Genomic DNA, 17,105 nt, shown 5'->3' with positions numbered 1-17,105 from the left:
GGTACTAATGTACTATAGGTTGACCAACCAACCTGTGTATGGACTCAACATAAAAAAAAAATAATAATATGATAGACATTGGCAGACACCATGAAATGAGGCTTTCTGCAATGAGTCATGAGGTTCCTAAATAATTATAATCTTTACATATTAGTAAGCTTGAGTATCATTGTTATAAGATGTACAGTAATAAATTATAGTAATAAAGAAGATTAACAGCATTTGGAAAACATTTTATTGAACAACAGTTACTTTGGAAACAAAACATTATTAACCATACTGTTTGATACATTGAAATAACAAAGAAAATACTGAAAACGATTGATACATAATAAAAGTCATCACTATTGCACTGATAAACTTTTGCTTTTGGAAATATATACACTTTACAATATAGCATTCATTCAATTCAAGCAGTAAGCCTGTTTAAATGCTATAAGCTAAAACTACCTAAAAAAAAAAAAAATTCAAGTTGGGGGGGGGGGGGGGGGAGTTTCAGACTACAGTTTTATGATTTGTATTGGAACAGTTTGATTTTTGCTAATCCTCTTGTGTTAGAAGTCAGTGAAACCATAACAGATAGACTGAAGTTTCCTTTCCTCCAATCCCCTAGCATCGTCTACCATCTAAACCTAGTTTGACATCTCCATGTTAGTGGGTTCTCAGGATAGGGGACTCCAATGATGTAGTCCTTGTCTAGAATCATTGTCTAGTGTATAAGGAACAATTATTTCTGAGGAGTTGGTGGATATTGGTGTTTGTACTGGTGACATTTGAGCACAGCCTAGATGGCCTGAAAGAGTCTGAGAGTGAGAATAGAATCCACTAATTGCTTTTTCTGTGGTGTAATTAGCAGTAGGTGCTGACTGTGGTGTATCAGGCATTTGGGTCCACTGCACTGGAGATGGGATATTAGAAATATGACCAATATTGAATGATACTGAAGCTGTTGGCCTTACAAGAGAGGTGCAAGAGCTTATTGGAGGTTTGATGGATCTTGTTGAACAGGATTCTGAAGATGCAATCCATGGATCACATTCTGGACTTGGACCATGATATGAAGTAGAGATCTCAATCTGAGGACTGGAATTCTCAAACTGGCAACTTGCTAAAATGAAAAGCAAAGGTGTTTTGAAATTAATGTTTGACTGAATCTTTGCAACAATGTACTTTTTTGTACAATTATAGTAACTCATATGATATTTGGCCAATCATTTCTTGACTTGTACTACAAACCAGTTATCTCTGCCAACTAGTCACTTGATGTTAGCTAGGGTATTATCTGCTAACCCAGTGTTTCTCAAACTTTTTTCGACTACAGAACACTTCACAAATCCTGAAATTTTGACGGAACACCTTGGTTATTTTGTAATGTATAAATTAATAATTAATTGGTAATTTAACTGATTTTTTATTATTAATCAATAATTGATAATTATTGATTAATAATTAAACATCAATTAAACCATCATTAAATTGATTTGTGCTGACAAATTAATTTTAAAATGACAAATTCCAGAACTTCTCTCGAAACACCTATTCACCTTCCAGGGAACACCGGTTAAGAACCACTGTCCTAACTCATCCATTGAGGGTCTAGTTCTGAGGTGACTAGTTTGGTAGTATGAGCTGTAAATTGGCCAGATATCCTAAGTTGCTGTATATTTAACTAAATAATAGTTTAGTCTTCTTCAAGTAGACTAATAAATGAAATATTTACAATCTTTTATTTGCTTACTTCATAACTGTTCATGCTGTAGATCCCAGTTTTTGCTGGCTTTTTCAAATAAACATCCAGCTATTATTATTTTTTTAATGTGATTTTCATCTCAATTTCTCTAGCAAACAATACCACCATAACAAACTCACTAACTGCAACAAACTATATAAAGTCCTGGCCAAAGCCCACAGGTACAATGCCATAATAAAAGAGCTTCAGTTTAAGAAACTATTCTTGTGGTTTCTACAGACTGCATACAAAGCAGCTCATAAACTGTATACGTATATTCACTGCATTCCAAATAAAAAAAACTATATCAGCATAGTTCAAATGCCAGATTTATTACCTATGTGTATGCATTCATGCTCATCATCAAAAATAATTAAAATTTCATGACTGACTAAATTATCTTTTTCTACATGTAGTACTATAATAAAAACTAAGGATATACACAGTCTAATGAATGAGGTAATCATTACATATTACAGTTAATAGAAATCGGTTTTAATAAAAGCCGGTAACCCAGACCCTCAACTTTTAAGAAGTTAAACTAAAAGTTCAGTTTAATGTATTTTTAGCATTACTTGTTAAAAATGCACATGCATGTGTGTGGGTGTACAAAAGAATTTCCCAAGTTAAAGGCCTTGAAGGTGTCATTATCTGACACGCTGGTGTCAGATAATGGCAAAGAGATACATATTCATACTAATCAGAGTTTAGAATAATTTCAGGTGTGTATATGTAAATCAAATATTTTATTAATACAATAATTTTCCCTACACTGACAGTTCATAACTAATTACAAATAGTCCAAGTTGTGTAAGTACAATCTTCTTAACAACCAAAGAGCCACTGTATTACCTGTAAACGTCTTGAACCCAAATGAACAAAAGTTATCACTGATTTCTGCCCACACATTCACTTCATCAAATATAGTAATCTCTAAACTACTCTAATTTGTATATCAATAGTATAAGGAAAGATTGAGGGGAATATTCAGTTGTTTGTTGATGATGCAAAACTGAGGAGAGCAATAGTTAATAAAGGTGATGTAGATCTCCTGCAGGATGATTTAAATAAATTGTATTGTGGGTAAAGGATAATGAATGTCAATTTAATGTTGTAAAAGTAAAGTTATGCACTTCAGGTTAAAAAGGTTACATCTTGTGTATCACACTAATAGTACTGAATTGCAGGACATTGATGATACCAGGGACTTAGGGATAATGGTAGAGTTCAAGTTCAGAGAGCATATTGCAGACGTTGGTAAAATAGCTCAAAAGGATTACTTAGATGTTGGAAAACATGCAAACAAGTAAAATAGGGAAGTTATTATTATCCTCACACTTCTTAATAACGCTATGATTTGGCCACATCTTGACTACTATGCACAGAACGGTTAAGAAAATAACTATTTATTAACTTAAAAGCTAATATTTCGCTGGTATTATATCCAGCATCTTCAGAGCACACTTCAGAGTGAAACCTATTACAACATGTCTGACGAACACATAAGCCTATCCACGCATACTATGCACAGATTTGGTCACCTGTGTTTCTTGTGCAGTGGCGCCTCGCAATTCGACACTAATCCGTTGCCAAACTAATGTCGAATTGCAGGACAATATTTCCCATCTAAGTCTATGGAAAATAGATTAATTTGTGGTCGGACCCCGATCCCACTCCCCCCCCCCCTAATGGGAGTGGGAAAGAAATACACCATATTATTTAGTTTACTTATTTTACTATTGTATAACACACTAAATTACAAAATACACAATATATGTATTATGTATTGTGTAAATGTATGTATACACAATACATACAAGTGATTAAGCCTTAGATGTTGGAAGGGCGTCTTCTTTATCCTATTCTACGTCTTCTCCTCTTTGCTTGAACAGGGATGAGGAATTGATCAAGGGTGGACTGTCTCTCCCTCTTTTTCAAGATGGTTTAAGTGATTAATGATGATGATGTTGAACAAGTCTGTCATTCTACTCACACTAGCAGTGTTGGGGGTGCCATTCCAAACAAACAGACTGCACCTTCTTCCAATGGAATAAAACTTCTTTAATGGCACCTGTTAGCATCGGCCCTTTTTCCCTGCCATCCTCTTCTTCAGGTGAAATTCCTCTTTCTTTCTCCTTTGTTAGCTGTTCGCTGAGTGCTAAAAGTTCTTCCACGGTCAGTTCATCATCGTGATCCTCCACAAGCTCTTCTACATCAGCCTCATCAACCTCTTCTATGTCGAGATTCTCCACCATCAAAATGATCTCTCACGTGGCTGCAGCTGCTTCTCATTCTCCAGCTACTTGGTCTGCACAGTGTCATCCTGAGAAAAATTAGGAATGAGTTTCTTCCACGATGCATGAAGGGTTCTCTGTGTCACTCCATCCCAGGCAGTTTTAATAAAGGAAATGGCATGGAGAATGTTGAACTCAGTCTTTCAGAAGTCCTTCAGTGTCTTGTCAGAAGAGTGAGTCATGTCAAAAAGCTGTGAGAACAAAGTCTTGGTGTAAAGTTTTTTAAAACAACAATCACGTCTTGATCCATGAGTTGGATCAGTAATGTGTTTGGAGGCAAGAACTGGACTTTGATGAAGTCAAAGTCAATATCAAGAATGTCCTCCAAGTCTTGAGGATGGACACTAGCATTGTCAACGATCAGCAGTGCTTTTCAAAGGCAAATCGTTGTCAGTGAGGAACTTCATGTTCAGGAAAAACACCTCAAAAATCCAATCTTTGAAAACTTGCTGGTCTATCCAGGCTTTTGCATTTGGATTTCCACATCACTGGCAGTTTGGACTTAATGATTTTCTTCCCAAAGCACTGAGGATTTTCTGAGTGGTAGACCAGAAGTGGCTTTAGTTCAAAGTCTCTGCTTGCATTTGCTGCCCATAACAAAGTAAGCCTATCTTTCATAGGCTTATGTCCTGGGAGCTTCGCTTCTTGCATGATGTAAATTCGATTTGACAAGCGCTTCCAAAATAACCCAGTTTCATCCCCGTTAAAAATTTGCTGTAGAAGGTAGCCTTCCTTCCTAATTAAATCTTTAAATTTTATCTGCACTACCAGATTCCTGAGAATGCCCGTCGTCCCATGGATGCCCGTTCTACCTTGGAATCTGTGAAACCAGCCTTGACTTGCTTTGAATTCCTCAGTTTGATCTGAGGTACATCCTGGAGTTTTCTTCTGCAATTCTTCAAAAATTAACCAAGCCTTCCCACTGATCATTGCCTGAGTTACTGGATCTCCCTTCATCTGTCTTTCTCTAATCCAGGTGACAAGCAGCTTTTTCATCCCTTCAGTGATTGAAGATCTATTCTTGTCAGAAATCTTCATTCCACCAGCAGACACCTTAGCACCCATAATCTTCTCTCTCTCTCTGTTGCTACAGTTGACCTAGGAATGCCATACTCTTGAGCTACATCTGTAATTGTTCTACCTTTCTTCACTTTATCTACAATTCTTTCTTCTTCTCTACGTTCAACCAAGTATGCTTCTTTCCTGAATTATTCCTCTGTTCACTTCTCTTTGGACCCATTCTTAAAATTTCACTCAAAAAAATAATAAATGCGGATGCACAAAATTTTTACTTTCTGAAAAATGCAGAATTGAAAATTAGCACAAATAACATGAACAAACACCAACACAGCCCAACAAGAAATGACAAATAACATGAACAAACACCAACACAGCCCAACAAGAAATGACAAATAACAAATGACATTGCACAATTCCATGTACGCGCATGTGCTGGCTTGTGAAATTCAACTGTCAAATTGCGAGGCACCGCTGTATAGGTAGAGGAGAGGATTCAGAGATGAGTGACTAAGCTGGATAACTAAGTGACTAAGCTAAGTGAGAGATCTGTGGAATGCCCCCTATGAGAATAGGTATAAAGTGTTTGGGTAACAAAGTCTGGTTAATAGGATAGGGGCCATGATAGAGACTTATAAGATATTAAGGAGGTTTTATAAAATTGATGCAAAGGAAATTTTTCAATATATGACAGAGAACCAGGGGTAATCCATGGAAGTTGTGTAAAAGTGTGGTTAGTAAGGATGTGCAGACTAGATTTGTTGCATGGAGAGTGGAATCGATTGCCAGACTTAATGAGTTCCCTGACAGCGAATAAGTTTAAGGAGAGAGAGATATGACAGGTTTTGTGTATAATAGTTTGAGTCTCTGGACTCCCATGGAGATACTGTATAAAAATAATTAAAATAAATTAATACCAACTTTCATTAAATATCAAAATGCTATCAGTTCAAATCATCTGGCTAAATTCTGCAAATAATGATCCAACTAAAACCAAACTGGACTATTTGTACACATTTAATGTTTATCCCAGATGCCAAATTTTATCAAACTGTACCTATTGACTATTTAGACTTACGTGTGCTGATAGAATTCATTATAAGGTTTAATGGAATAAAAACAGCACAAATAAATAAACACATTTAATCAATCCTATATTTTGGAAGTTTTTTCACTTGGTTAGACTATAAATTATTTAGTTTAATCCTTTAACTTCAGGTGCAAACTTTGTTTGCTTACACTTGGATAAAGGATTAAACTAAATATATAATTTAAATCCTATATTTTGTCTTGGTCACTGAGATATTGTCAGGGAAACAATATTAAAATTATAAAAAGACACAAAACAATAAGTGGAAAAGATAATGAAAGCTAAAGTCCTATGAGGGGCATCCTCTATGGATGCTGTTGGATAGAATACCTAAGAATTAAAAGTTTCCCAAATCTTGAGAAGTTGAATACAACTATATTTATTAAGATTAGGTTGGGTTTTTTAAATCTGCTGCTGATTCTAAAAAGACAGCACCCCAGAATCCATTTCACTATAGAAAATGAAAATAATAATAGCTTGCTGAAAGTTTTTTCCACTTGGTTATACTATAAATTAAAGATGCCAAGAAATTATATTCTTGGTTTAACCCTTTATCCAAGTGTAAGTAAACAAAGTTTGTGTGTGAAGGAACTGCATGACTGGTCTAATTGTATATAGAGGCTAAAGCCTCTGTGGCTCAGTCGGTATAGACGAAGCCCTTTGGTCGGAAATACCCGAGTTCAATTCCCGACCGTGACGTGAGGAACCTTTATCTGGTCTCTTTCGATGAAAGGTGAGTTAACCAGTCTCATATGGCGGTAGGGTTTTTTTTCACCCGAAAACTCTGGTTTTTCATCCCCCAGAATAGGCACACTGAACCCACGAATTAATGTCAGGAATATGCCTAAGACCCAGCCATAGGCCTGATTCATCAGCTATGCTGGTCCTCAGCCCAGATAAAATTAGGGGGGAATTGAGATGGTGCCATACTTTCCTGTAAAAAAGGGCCTCACGGCCACTGTATCATCATATGCTAAATAAATATAGAGGCTAATGACTTTACATCAATTGCCTTAGAATCCCATAATGTAAAGCACATATCCTTAAAGACGTATAATGCTAAGAATTATGGGAACAGCCACTACTTAGATTGGTTTCAACCTTTATGGAGACAGACCCAGAAGTGATAACAAGGTTGAAGTAATGAAGAAGTCATATTTGCATATACAAGTAGTCAAAAAGTCGCACACCTTATTACTAAAACACTCTGGATTAGAGATAGATGTTGAAAGTTTTTTCCCTTGGTTATATTATAAATTAAAATTTATATCACTTCTGGGTCTGGCTTTCACTGATGAGACCTCAATAAAGGTTGAAACCAGTCTGGGTAGTGGCCCTTCCCATAATGCATAGCATTATACTTGTCTGTAAGGATATGTGCTTTGCATTATGAGATACCAAGGCAAGTGATGTGAAGTCATCAGCTTGTATGTATATATATATATATGAGTTTCCCTGTCCTAAAATTACTTCAGGTGCAAACTATGTTTGCTTACACTTGGATAAAGGATTAAACCAACAATATAATTTTTTGGCATCTTTAATTTATGGTATAACCTGTGGTGAGCTATAAGGGGGCTCACATGAGCCATTTGTTAAATTTTTCTCAAAGTTGCGAGCCCCCTTGTTCTTCTTGTTTAATAATCTTGTAGAACTAGAAAATGCCACTGCGGAATGCACATGCTACTATAATTGCTACCAGGACCGGCAGAAGCGGGCATGCAGGTGCCGCCACTGGGGCACCATTCATAAGTTCATTTTTAAGAAATAAAATTTTTATCATAAAAACAAAAAATTCTTAGCATGATCAATATTAAAATAAATAAGGCTGGATACACCGAATAAAAATTAAGAAAAATTGTATATTGCCGCCTCTTTGATCAGCCGGCTGTTTACAATTTTGCAGCAAGAGCAGACTAAATGCTTGCGTAGAGAATGCAGCCTATCTAAAGTGAAATGGTGAACGGTTTTTATGTGCAGAAACGAATTTTTGTACAAAACATTTGTTGCTAGTTAACCAGTCATATGGTACGCATTTCAGTAGACCACTGACCGTAGCGCAGTGCGGACTATTATTTCGTCTCTGTGTCGTGTTGTGTAATAATTTCTTGAGGTATAAAATAGAAATGGAATCAAAAATTAAAAAAAAGTTATCCGGCGCACAAAATTGTAAGCGACATGCTGCGAAAGAAACAGACGTTAAGAAACAAACTAGGGCTCTTAATAAATTTGTTAAAATATCAAAATATTCTGGCGCAGATTGTAACCAACTCGATACATCAGAAATCAGAGTTGAAGAACCGTGCACATCATCCAGTTTGCATCAAAGTACTATTGCAACTATGAACAAGATAACAAGACGCATGATTTAAGTGAAAAACAGTTAGGAGAAGATTTAGTTGTAGTTGACCACGAAATTAACACATTGCTAGTCTCTGTAAATTTAGAAGATCCAGGTGAATGGTGAAATATTGATGAAAAGTTACGAGTTGTTTTAATTGAAATGGGGCCTGTTCAAAAGAAAAATATAATATATCCCAGAGATACATATGGTCGTAAATTTGGTGACACGTATTATAATAGAAAAATGGAAAACGGGAAGCCAAGAACATGGCTCATTTATTCCGAAACTTTAAATTCTGTTTTTTGCTTTTGTTGCAAACTTTTTGCACCTACTGAATCAAGTTGTCTTGTAGAAGGTTATAACGATTGGAGAACTGTATGTACAACTTTGCACAGACATGAGACTAGTTTAGCTCACATGAAAAATTTCTTAAAATGGAAGGAACTTGATAAAAATTTAAAAAACAAAACTACTATTGATTGCCAGACTCAAAGCATGTATGAAATGGAAAAGAAACATTGGACGAGTGTTTTAGAACGCTTGATTGAAATTATAAAATTCCTTGGTAGCCAAAATTTAGCTTTTCGTGGATCATCTGATAAATTATATGAAAGGAATAACGGCAATTTTTTAAAATTAGTCGAACTGTTTGCGAAGTTTGATCCCGTTATGGAAAATCATGTTGAAAGGGCCATACAAGGAAACAATAGAGTACACTATTTGAGTAAAAACAGTCAAAATGAAATATTGGAAACTTTAAGTAATGCAATCAGGATACAATTTTATTATCAATTCGAAAATCTAAATATTATTCCATAATTTTAGACTTCACACCTGATGCAAGTAAAACAGAACAAATGACCATTATTATTCGCTTTGTTTCCTGTGACAATGGAATTGTCAAGATCAGCAAAAACTTTTTAGGTTTTGCAGATATATCAGATTACACAGGACGTGGTTTATGTGCAACAATAATGGAACAACTGAAAAAATGGAACATCCCCATTGACATCAATTGCCTTAGAATGCGAGGTCAAGGGTATGACAATGCGGCAAATATGAAAGGGGAAAAAATATGGGCTCCAAAATTTCCTTTTGAACAAAAATCCTTGAGCTTTTTACGTGCCATGTGATGCTCATACTCTAAATTTAATCATTAACGATACAGCCAAAGTATATGCAGATACAATTAGTTTCTTTGCAATTATTGAAGAAATATACAATTTCTTTTCATTCTCTTACAAACATTGGGCAATCCTTTTAAAGTTCGTAAAAATTTTAACATTGAAACAGCCATCAAAAACGCGATGGGAAAGTAAAATTAATGCAATCCGCCCTCTACGATATCAGTTAGGAGAAATTTACGATGCACTTTTTGAAATTTTTAATAATGAAAATTTTAATAAAGAAACTCAGCCTGAAGCATAAACATTATGTGCTAAAATAAAGGACTATAAATTTATTTGCTCTCTTATAACTGGGCATGATTTACTTAACAGAATATACCCTGTGAGTAAAATTCTTCAAGACAAAAATATGAACATTATACTTGCTTTAGAATCTATCGAAAACTTAAAAATATTCTTACAAGAGTATCGATCAGATACAAATTTTAAAGAAGTTCTAAAACGGCAAAAGAACTGAGTGAAGAGGTGAACGGAGAACAAGAATTTAAAACTGGTACGGAAGTCCGATGACGAAAGAAGATACGACAATTTGACTACGAGCAAGATGACGAAACGCCACAATCTACAGAAGATAAATGTAGAGTGAATGTGTTTTGCGTTGCAATGTGTTCGTTAATAGAACGTTTTGAACAACTAAAAACATATTATAATTTCAATTTCTTGTATAGATTACTACAAATTAATAACGAAGATTTACGAAAAAATTGTGACGATTTAGAGATTCTCTTGAAGGACGGCGACAATAAAGACGTAAATACAATAGAACTATATGACGAGTTATGTGCTTTCCGGGATATTTTTCGGAAGGATAATTTAAATATTCAAAACCCTTTCGATATTCTTAATTTTATTGTATCCAATAAAATATCTTTCCCTAACTTTTCAATTGCTTTAAGAATACTATTAACCTTACCTGTTAGTGTAGCGAGCGGTGAACGTTGCTTTTCCAAGTTGAAATTGATTAAAACCTACTTAAGAACAAGTATGTCACAAAAAAGGCTTGTTAGTTTGGCGTTAATAGCTATTGAAAATGATATATGTGCGGAATTAGATGTTAAGACCATTATTTCTAATTTTATGAATATGAAATCAAAAACCCTACAATTTTAATTTAAAAAAAATTCTTCAAGTATATTTATGTAATTTAATTTATTTTCTGTTATTCTGTAAAGATATTATTTTTTGAATACTTATATTAAATGTTCTAATTATTTTTGAATTCTTTTCTTATTTTCTCATCTATCTTGAGTTTCTTTTATTTTCCTAAAAGATGGTTCCACTTATAAAAATTATTAAAAAAATTTACAAGTTACTAAGAATTTAGTAACTTGTAAAAATTTGCAAGAAATGCAAGAATTTTTTAAACTTTAGTTCAAATAAATTTTAACTTTAATTAAAATTAATTTTAATTTTGTTAGCGATTCGGTTTGGTGAGAAGGCTAAAATCCCTGTATCATTATATTCAACGATTAAAGTGAAGTGGCTTTATCAAAATTTGCTTTAACTTTTGAGAATTTTTTGAATATACGGGTTTTTAACGATTATTCGGCCTAGTCAACACCCCCGGTTCGTTACATTTAGCGAACCAACGTGTGGCTGTTCTGTCAAAATTTATTTAAGAAATTTCAAGTAATTTAAATTTTTATTATCGTAAAAGAACCACACACGCCCGGATCGTTACAGGGGCGCTTAGATAGAAATTGCATGCGGGCGGCAAAGACCCTAGCGCCGGCTCTGATTGCTATTTTAAATTCATATGGATTTTCTGATAACTATTTAAAAAATTATCTCATTGCATTTTGTTCTGATGGAGCTAGTGTAATGTTAGGAAACAAATCAGGTGTTGCGATCAAACTTCTACAAAGATTTCCCAACATTGTAATTTGGCATTGCGTAGCTCATCGATAAAAAAACATTAAAGAAATAAATCATTTTGAAATATTTATGGATAAATTAATATGCTTTTTATCGTCAATCATCAAAAAATCAATGAGAATTAAATACGATTGCAAAAGACCTTGGTATCGAAATTTAAAAAATCGACTGTGTGTTTGAACCACGATGGGCAGCTTGCAGTTTACGTACGGCTCTTGCTGTGTGGAGAAATTACCCAGCTTTATGCAAGCATTTTGCATCAAACGATTAATATAAGGGCTTTTAAAACCGACTTCTCAATTTGAAATTTTTAAAAGATCTAGCATTAATGATTGATATCCTACAGGAATTATCATATCTGTCAGAAGCCCTATAAAGTCGCAATAAAATGTAAAAATTTCCATAGCTCACCACTGGGTATAACCAAGTGAACCTTTTCAATAATGTATTCATTTAATTTGAAACAAAGCTGTTGGGTCAGTACCTCCAAGGACTCATTGCGAGAGAGCATCCTATACCGCACAATTGTCTACATTACTTAATACTCAATGAACTCACTATCCACTGTCTACAGACGATGCCGTTACTGCCCGCTAATAGTATTACTGTTTGTTAATTGCATATGTTCTCTGGCCAATTTGCTTGAATGCATGATGAAAAAACCCGAGTTTCATGGAAAAATTCTCATCCTGCTCTATCTAATACAGAGATAACTCACTTATATATATATATATATATATATAGTATATGACATTTTTTTTTTCCTGTGGCGAATGTTTATAATATTCTTACAATGTTTCCTTATTGTTCTAAAAATCTATTTACAACAAAATCCACTTACGTCTTATATGCTGAGATCGTTTCAGACAAGCTTCGCCGTATGGTTCAACACGACCGGACCGCAAGGTACTCAGCTTATCGCAGTAAGCGCTCGATCCTATGTTTGATGTCATCATCAGCGTTGATGTTGTAGACTGACGATAGGGCGCGCCACTAGCAAACCATCCGGAACCTGAAACAATGAGAATTTATTTTTATTAATGGGAGTTTGAGCTTTAGGCTCTGACTGTGTGATAATATTTAGAGTAAACTATGTCACGATCTTCTTGCGACCACAGATCTATAATTTGAGACTCGGAAACAGGTGTACAGGAAGTACGAAACGTATTTAACTCAACAATGACGCTGCTGCAACAGGAAACGCGTTCCGAGTGTCTTTATGGTGTTTGTTTTGTTTTAAATTGGCACTGAAAGTGGGTGGTGTCGCCAACCGGTTGGGCGTCACCTTCAATGTCTTATACAAGCCAGTAGGCTAACTTTCAAAAATTGCCATTACAAATGTCATTTCCTTGCACATTCCGACCAAACCCCTGCTCTCCAAACTCAGCATTAAGTCAGACGTAAAATATAAAATTAGAAAGCCCTGCCAAGTCAAACAGTTGAGGTGTCCTGATGGTAGCAATAGCACTGGGGGATCTAGGTTGGGCAGTATGTGTTCAGTTTTAATTCGGGGATATTAAAACACGCACCCTCTTACATTTTGTTTTGTCTAGAGTATATGTATGTCAAGTGCTACTATACTCTACGAGCTCCGAAAAAGACAAACTCCGATTTTATTTCACTGGTCAATTACTATTATTTCTTAAACGCTAAGAACACAAGAATGCTGTTAGGTCACTATTAAAAACTACGGACATTATATTAAAGCAGTTCAATTAACTAAGAATATTCTCAAGTAAATTTGTATATGTATATTCAATAACTTATCAAGTCTGGATGGTTTTCTTTGTTGCAAATGATTTTTAGATTATAACAATTCCTCGATGAGTCTGACTCCAAGAGAGTTAATATAGTAATAATTATTATTATAACTATCGTCCGTAACATAACAATATTTTTCATCATCATCATGCCTGTCAAGGATTTAATCCTAGAGTGGTCTGTTTGTAGCATTCAAAAAGTAATGGGTTGTAGTGAATTTTTCTGGAAAACTAAACTCGAATATTTGAAGAGAAGAGTTTTATACTCAGTAAAAAGCGTTTAAGGGGAAAAAGGGGGTTGGTGTTGAACTTTTAACAGTTGTAGGTTGGGGAAACAAGTTAGTAAGTCAGTTGTCGTGCATCGCATCCTTTGAGCCCACACATGTCCGATATAAAATATGTATCGAATATGGATCCTAATGGCTAGTTGCTATTTTTTTATCACACACACACACACACACAACCATTAAAATTTTAATAAATGCATTGTAATGTTCCGTGCATCCCTGTCCATATGTATCCCTAAGCATATCTTATTTTATGTTTATAAATACTGAATTTAGAAATTTACACGCTTCTAAATATATCCTTGTTTGTTACTTCTGTAGTATAATCTTTGGATTACATCAAAAAATTTGCAAACTTGTTAAAAAAAATACCCCAGTCAGTTTATAAAAGTTTACAAATATCTAAAATTTACATTACTGTTAATGTATAGCAGGTTTTGTAGTTTAGAACAGAAATCGTTCGCTTTCCTCGTAATGAAAAGACAAACTTATTTAGCAATAATTGATACGAGCGCCTCCGTAGTTCAGTTGGTGTAGACGAGTCCTTTCGTTGGAAAGACATAGGTTCGATCCCGTTTATGATGTGAGGAACCTTTATCGTATCTTTTTTTAATTAAGTGGTGAGTTAGCCTGTCTCATACAGAGATAGAGGATTTTTTTTTCTCCCGGAAACTCGGGGTTTTCGTCTCTCAGAACAGGCAAACCATCCCCGAATACAAACCTATAGACAAAAATTACTTACCCTTATGGGAAAAACAGAACATATGGACATCCTATTAGAAACACGCAAAATTCGACCTTACGTATACTGCGTACTGATTATATAATACTACATACTTTTTTTTTTTGAGGCAACACTTGCAAATATAATCTTGAAAGACATGCTTTTCTTGAGAAAAGAAATTACTTCTTCAAAAAAAGTAGTTATTTTAAAGAAATACTGACGAATATTTATCTTCTCAAGATATAATATTTTACCGGAATGTACTTTTTTCCCTTCTGACATTATGGTATGTATTTAAAAAAAAATATTTTGCAGTGTAATGCAAATTAGGATAAGAAAGTGTCAAAAGATATTATCCTGTGATACTTTTTTTTTTGAGACATCACATATGTGCTCTCAAAAACATGTGCACATTTTTGGAAGCAAAACAACCCACATATACACTTCTAAATGTTATTTATTTGATGTATCCCTAAGCAGTTTGCAAATATAGTAAACTATGAGGTATATTCAAACTGACCAGATTGTTTCCACGTTGAAAGACCACATTTTCTGTGGAAATAGTAGATATCTATAACATATGAAAATAATCAGTAATGTAACCGACCCTTCAAAAAAAAAAAAAAAAGAGTACAGCTCACATCAATACTACTGGATAACATGCCAAAATTAAGCCCTGAAAAATTTATTACCTTATTTGGATGTTCGAAATTTCAGTAGTGAGCAATACAAATATATCAGTTCAGTATCATTGACCCCGCGTGTTGTCTCCTTCAACAAAACAATCAGGTCCCGTGCATCCCTGTCGTCATTTGCGAATGATCACTTGCATTCACAAAATTGAACTCACCATCTGATACGTGAATGCTAACTGATTACAGATATTTAAATGATGTTTCATCATAACTACCTGCTATATAACTTAGCAGTAACACCCAGAAGAAAAAGTATTATATATTCCAAACGCATGTTGAAAATATATAATAGTTTTAATATAATATAATATAATAATTCCCAACACATCTGAAAACATACACACACCCTTAAGGGTGAGTGTATGTTTTCAGATGCGTGTGTTTGCGAGATTGGTTTGTTTATTTGAGGAAGAAAAACATCCTGCAATCTCCGTATCATACCAGTTAATTCATTTTCACTTAAAGAGTCATTCAATAAAGATTTGACATTACATCAACGGTGAACCCGATTTCCAAACGAAGACCAAACGTCGCAATCCTTACGACTGAACTACAGAAGCTCAAAAAACACACGAGTACATGCTAATTAGGGTTATGAGCATCATCTCTCTTATTCAGCACATCGGGAATGCTCTTTAACCAGCGATGATGAGGAGGTTGACGACAGCTACCTAATGATTTCTACTAAGGAATGAGAAATACAAGAACGGCAAGAAAGTAGGGGGGGGGGGCGCCAGCCAAATGTGCAATGTGTGCGACGCACACAGGCGCAAATACTTAAAAAAAAACGTTTTTTTAAAGTGATTTTTTTTTTTATTGGAGGGGGGATATGTTTTGCACACAGGCGACGGACACTACTGGCGCGCCCCTTCAAGAAAGTAAAGCCTCATTCATCTTCCCTCTTCTAATTTAAAATACAATGTATTAAACAATGGCTTTTACTTGGTTTAATGCCTTCATCTTTCGCCAAAATTCTGTCATTTTTTTCGCCAGTCTCTATCATTCTCAACGTGGATTTCGACATCTGTTGGCATCCAACGTCTGAGTGAGACGTTGGATGCCGACCAAGTAACCAATGAACAGCTTATTTCAGCTATTGATCGCCCGCAAAATAGCATCCTCGGAGTGTATTTCAGATTACTAAACAGGTGGTAGTCACAGAGTTCCAGATCCGGGTTATGAGCTTGATGGGGAATATCAGTCCAAGCAAATATTACAATTGCGTCCGTTGTACGCAAAATGGTCTGCGTTATCATGGAGTAGTCGTCCGTAGAGTTTGACCGCAAATTGGGCCAAACTCTACAGATACATTTTTCTCCAATTTCTGCAACCTCTCCACTTTATAGTTCCGAATTAATCGTGGCGCCATCATCCAAAAAAAAAAAAAAAAAAAAAAAAAAAAAACAAGCAAGACCTACTTATCCTTGAACCCAGTGGCGATCGGTAAAAATTTTAAGTGGGGGTGCTGCATAAAAAAAAAACTTTTTTTCCTAATCAGTAACGAATTTATTAATAAATAAATTTACATATTAAAGATTGCTTTATTAAAAATATTTCATTCTCACCACGAACAAACTATTAATAAAAGTTTTGTATCGATAGCAATAGCTAGTGCAAACGAATATCGGCGTTAGGTCGCAGTGCATTTGTTTCATGTAACGATAATTGAAAAAATATAATTCTTTTCATATTTTCAACAGTGACACTCGTCATAATTCAGCCTTGTATCTATAATAAATAAATAATTATATGTTATTTCAACAAAATAAAATAAGATTTACAAAAAATAGTTCACCACGAACACGCACCAATAATAAACGTTTCATATTTCACAGAAATAACGCATGCAAGCTTATGATACACTGCCCAAGTGGCAGTGTATCTAATGACGTAACGTGCAATGACAAGCGCAAACGAATATCGGCGTTAGATCGCCTCGAATTTGTTTCGTAATGTAAGGCGTTAATCGAATAATTCCAATTATTAACTATTCAATCAATGTCAAAACATAAGCTGTAACCTTTAACATGTTGTATTGACTTTATTTAATGTTGTAAGCATTGTTATTATTTATAAACACAGATAAAATTTAATTTTTTCATT

At 34.7% G+C, this 17,105-nt stretch overlaps 1 protein-coding gene across 1 annotated transcript in view; it reads right to left on the bottom strand.

Annotated features, from left to right (window-relative positions):
* Positions 1-366: 366 nt before the first annotated feature.
* The window catches only part of LOC150096243 (T-box transcription factor T-A-like), a 58,226-nt gene continuing 41,487 nt past the window's right edge, over positions 367-17,105 (bottom strand). The window contains exons 6-7 of the mRNA XM_090409012.1: positions 12,378-12,548; positions 367-1,108 (exon numbers count right to left, since the gene is read on the bottom strand). Of these exons, the coding sequence (XP_090265138.1) occupies positions 663-1,108; positions 12,378-12,548 (617 nt within the window). The 3' untranslated portion in view covers positions 367-662. The remainder of the gene's footprint in view (positions 1,109-12,377; positions 12,549-17,105) is intronic.

The sequence above is a fragment of the Typopeltis vanoorti genome, chromosome 19 (genome assembly GCF_054136105.1).
Source record: "Typopeltis vanoorti isolate ZY-2024b chromosome 19, IOZ_Tvanoo_1.0, whole genome shotgun sequence".
Classification (NCBI taxonomy): Eukaryota; Metazoa; Arthropoda; class Arachnida; order Uropygi; family Thelyphonidae; genus Typopeltis; species Typopeltis vanoorti.
Note: the sequence above shows the minus strand (reverse complement) of the source record. Positions and strands in the feature narration are given on the sequence as shown.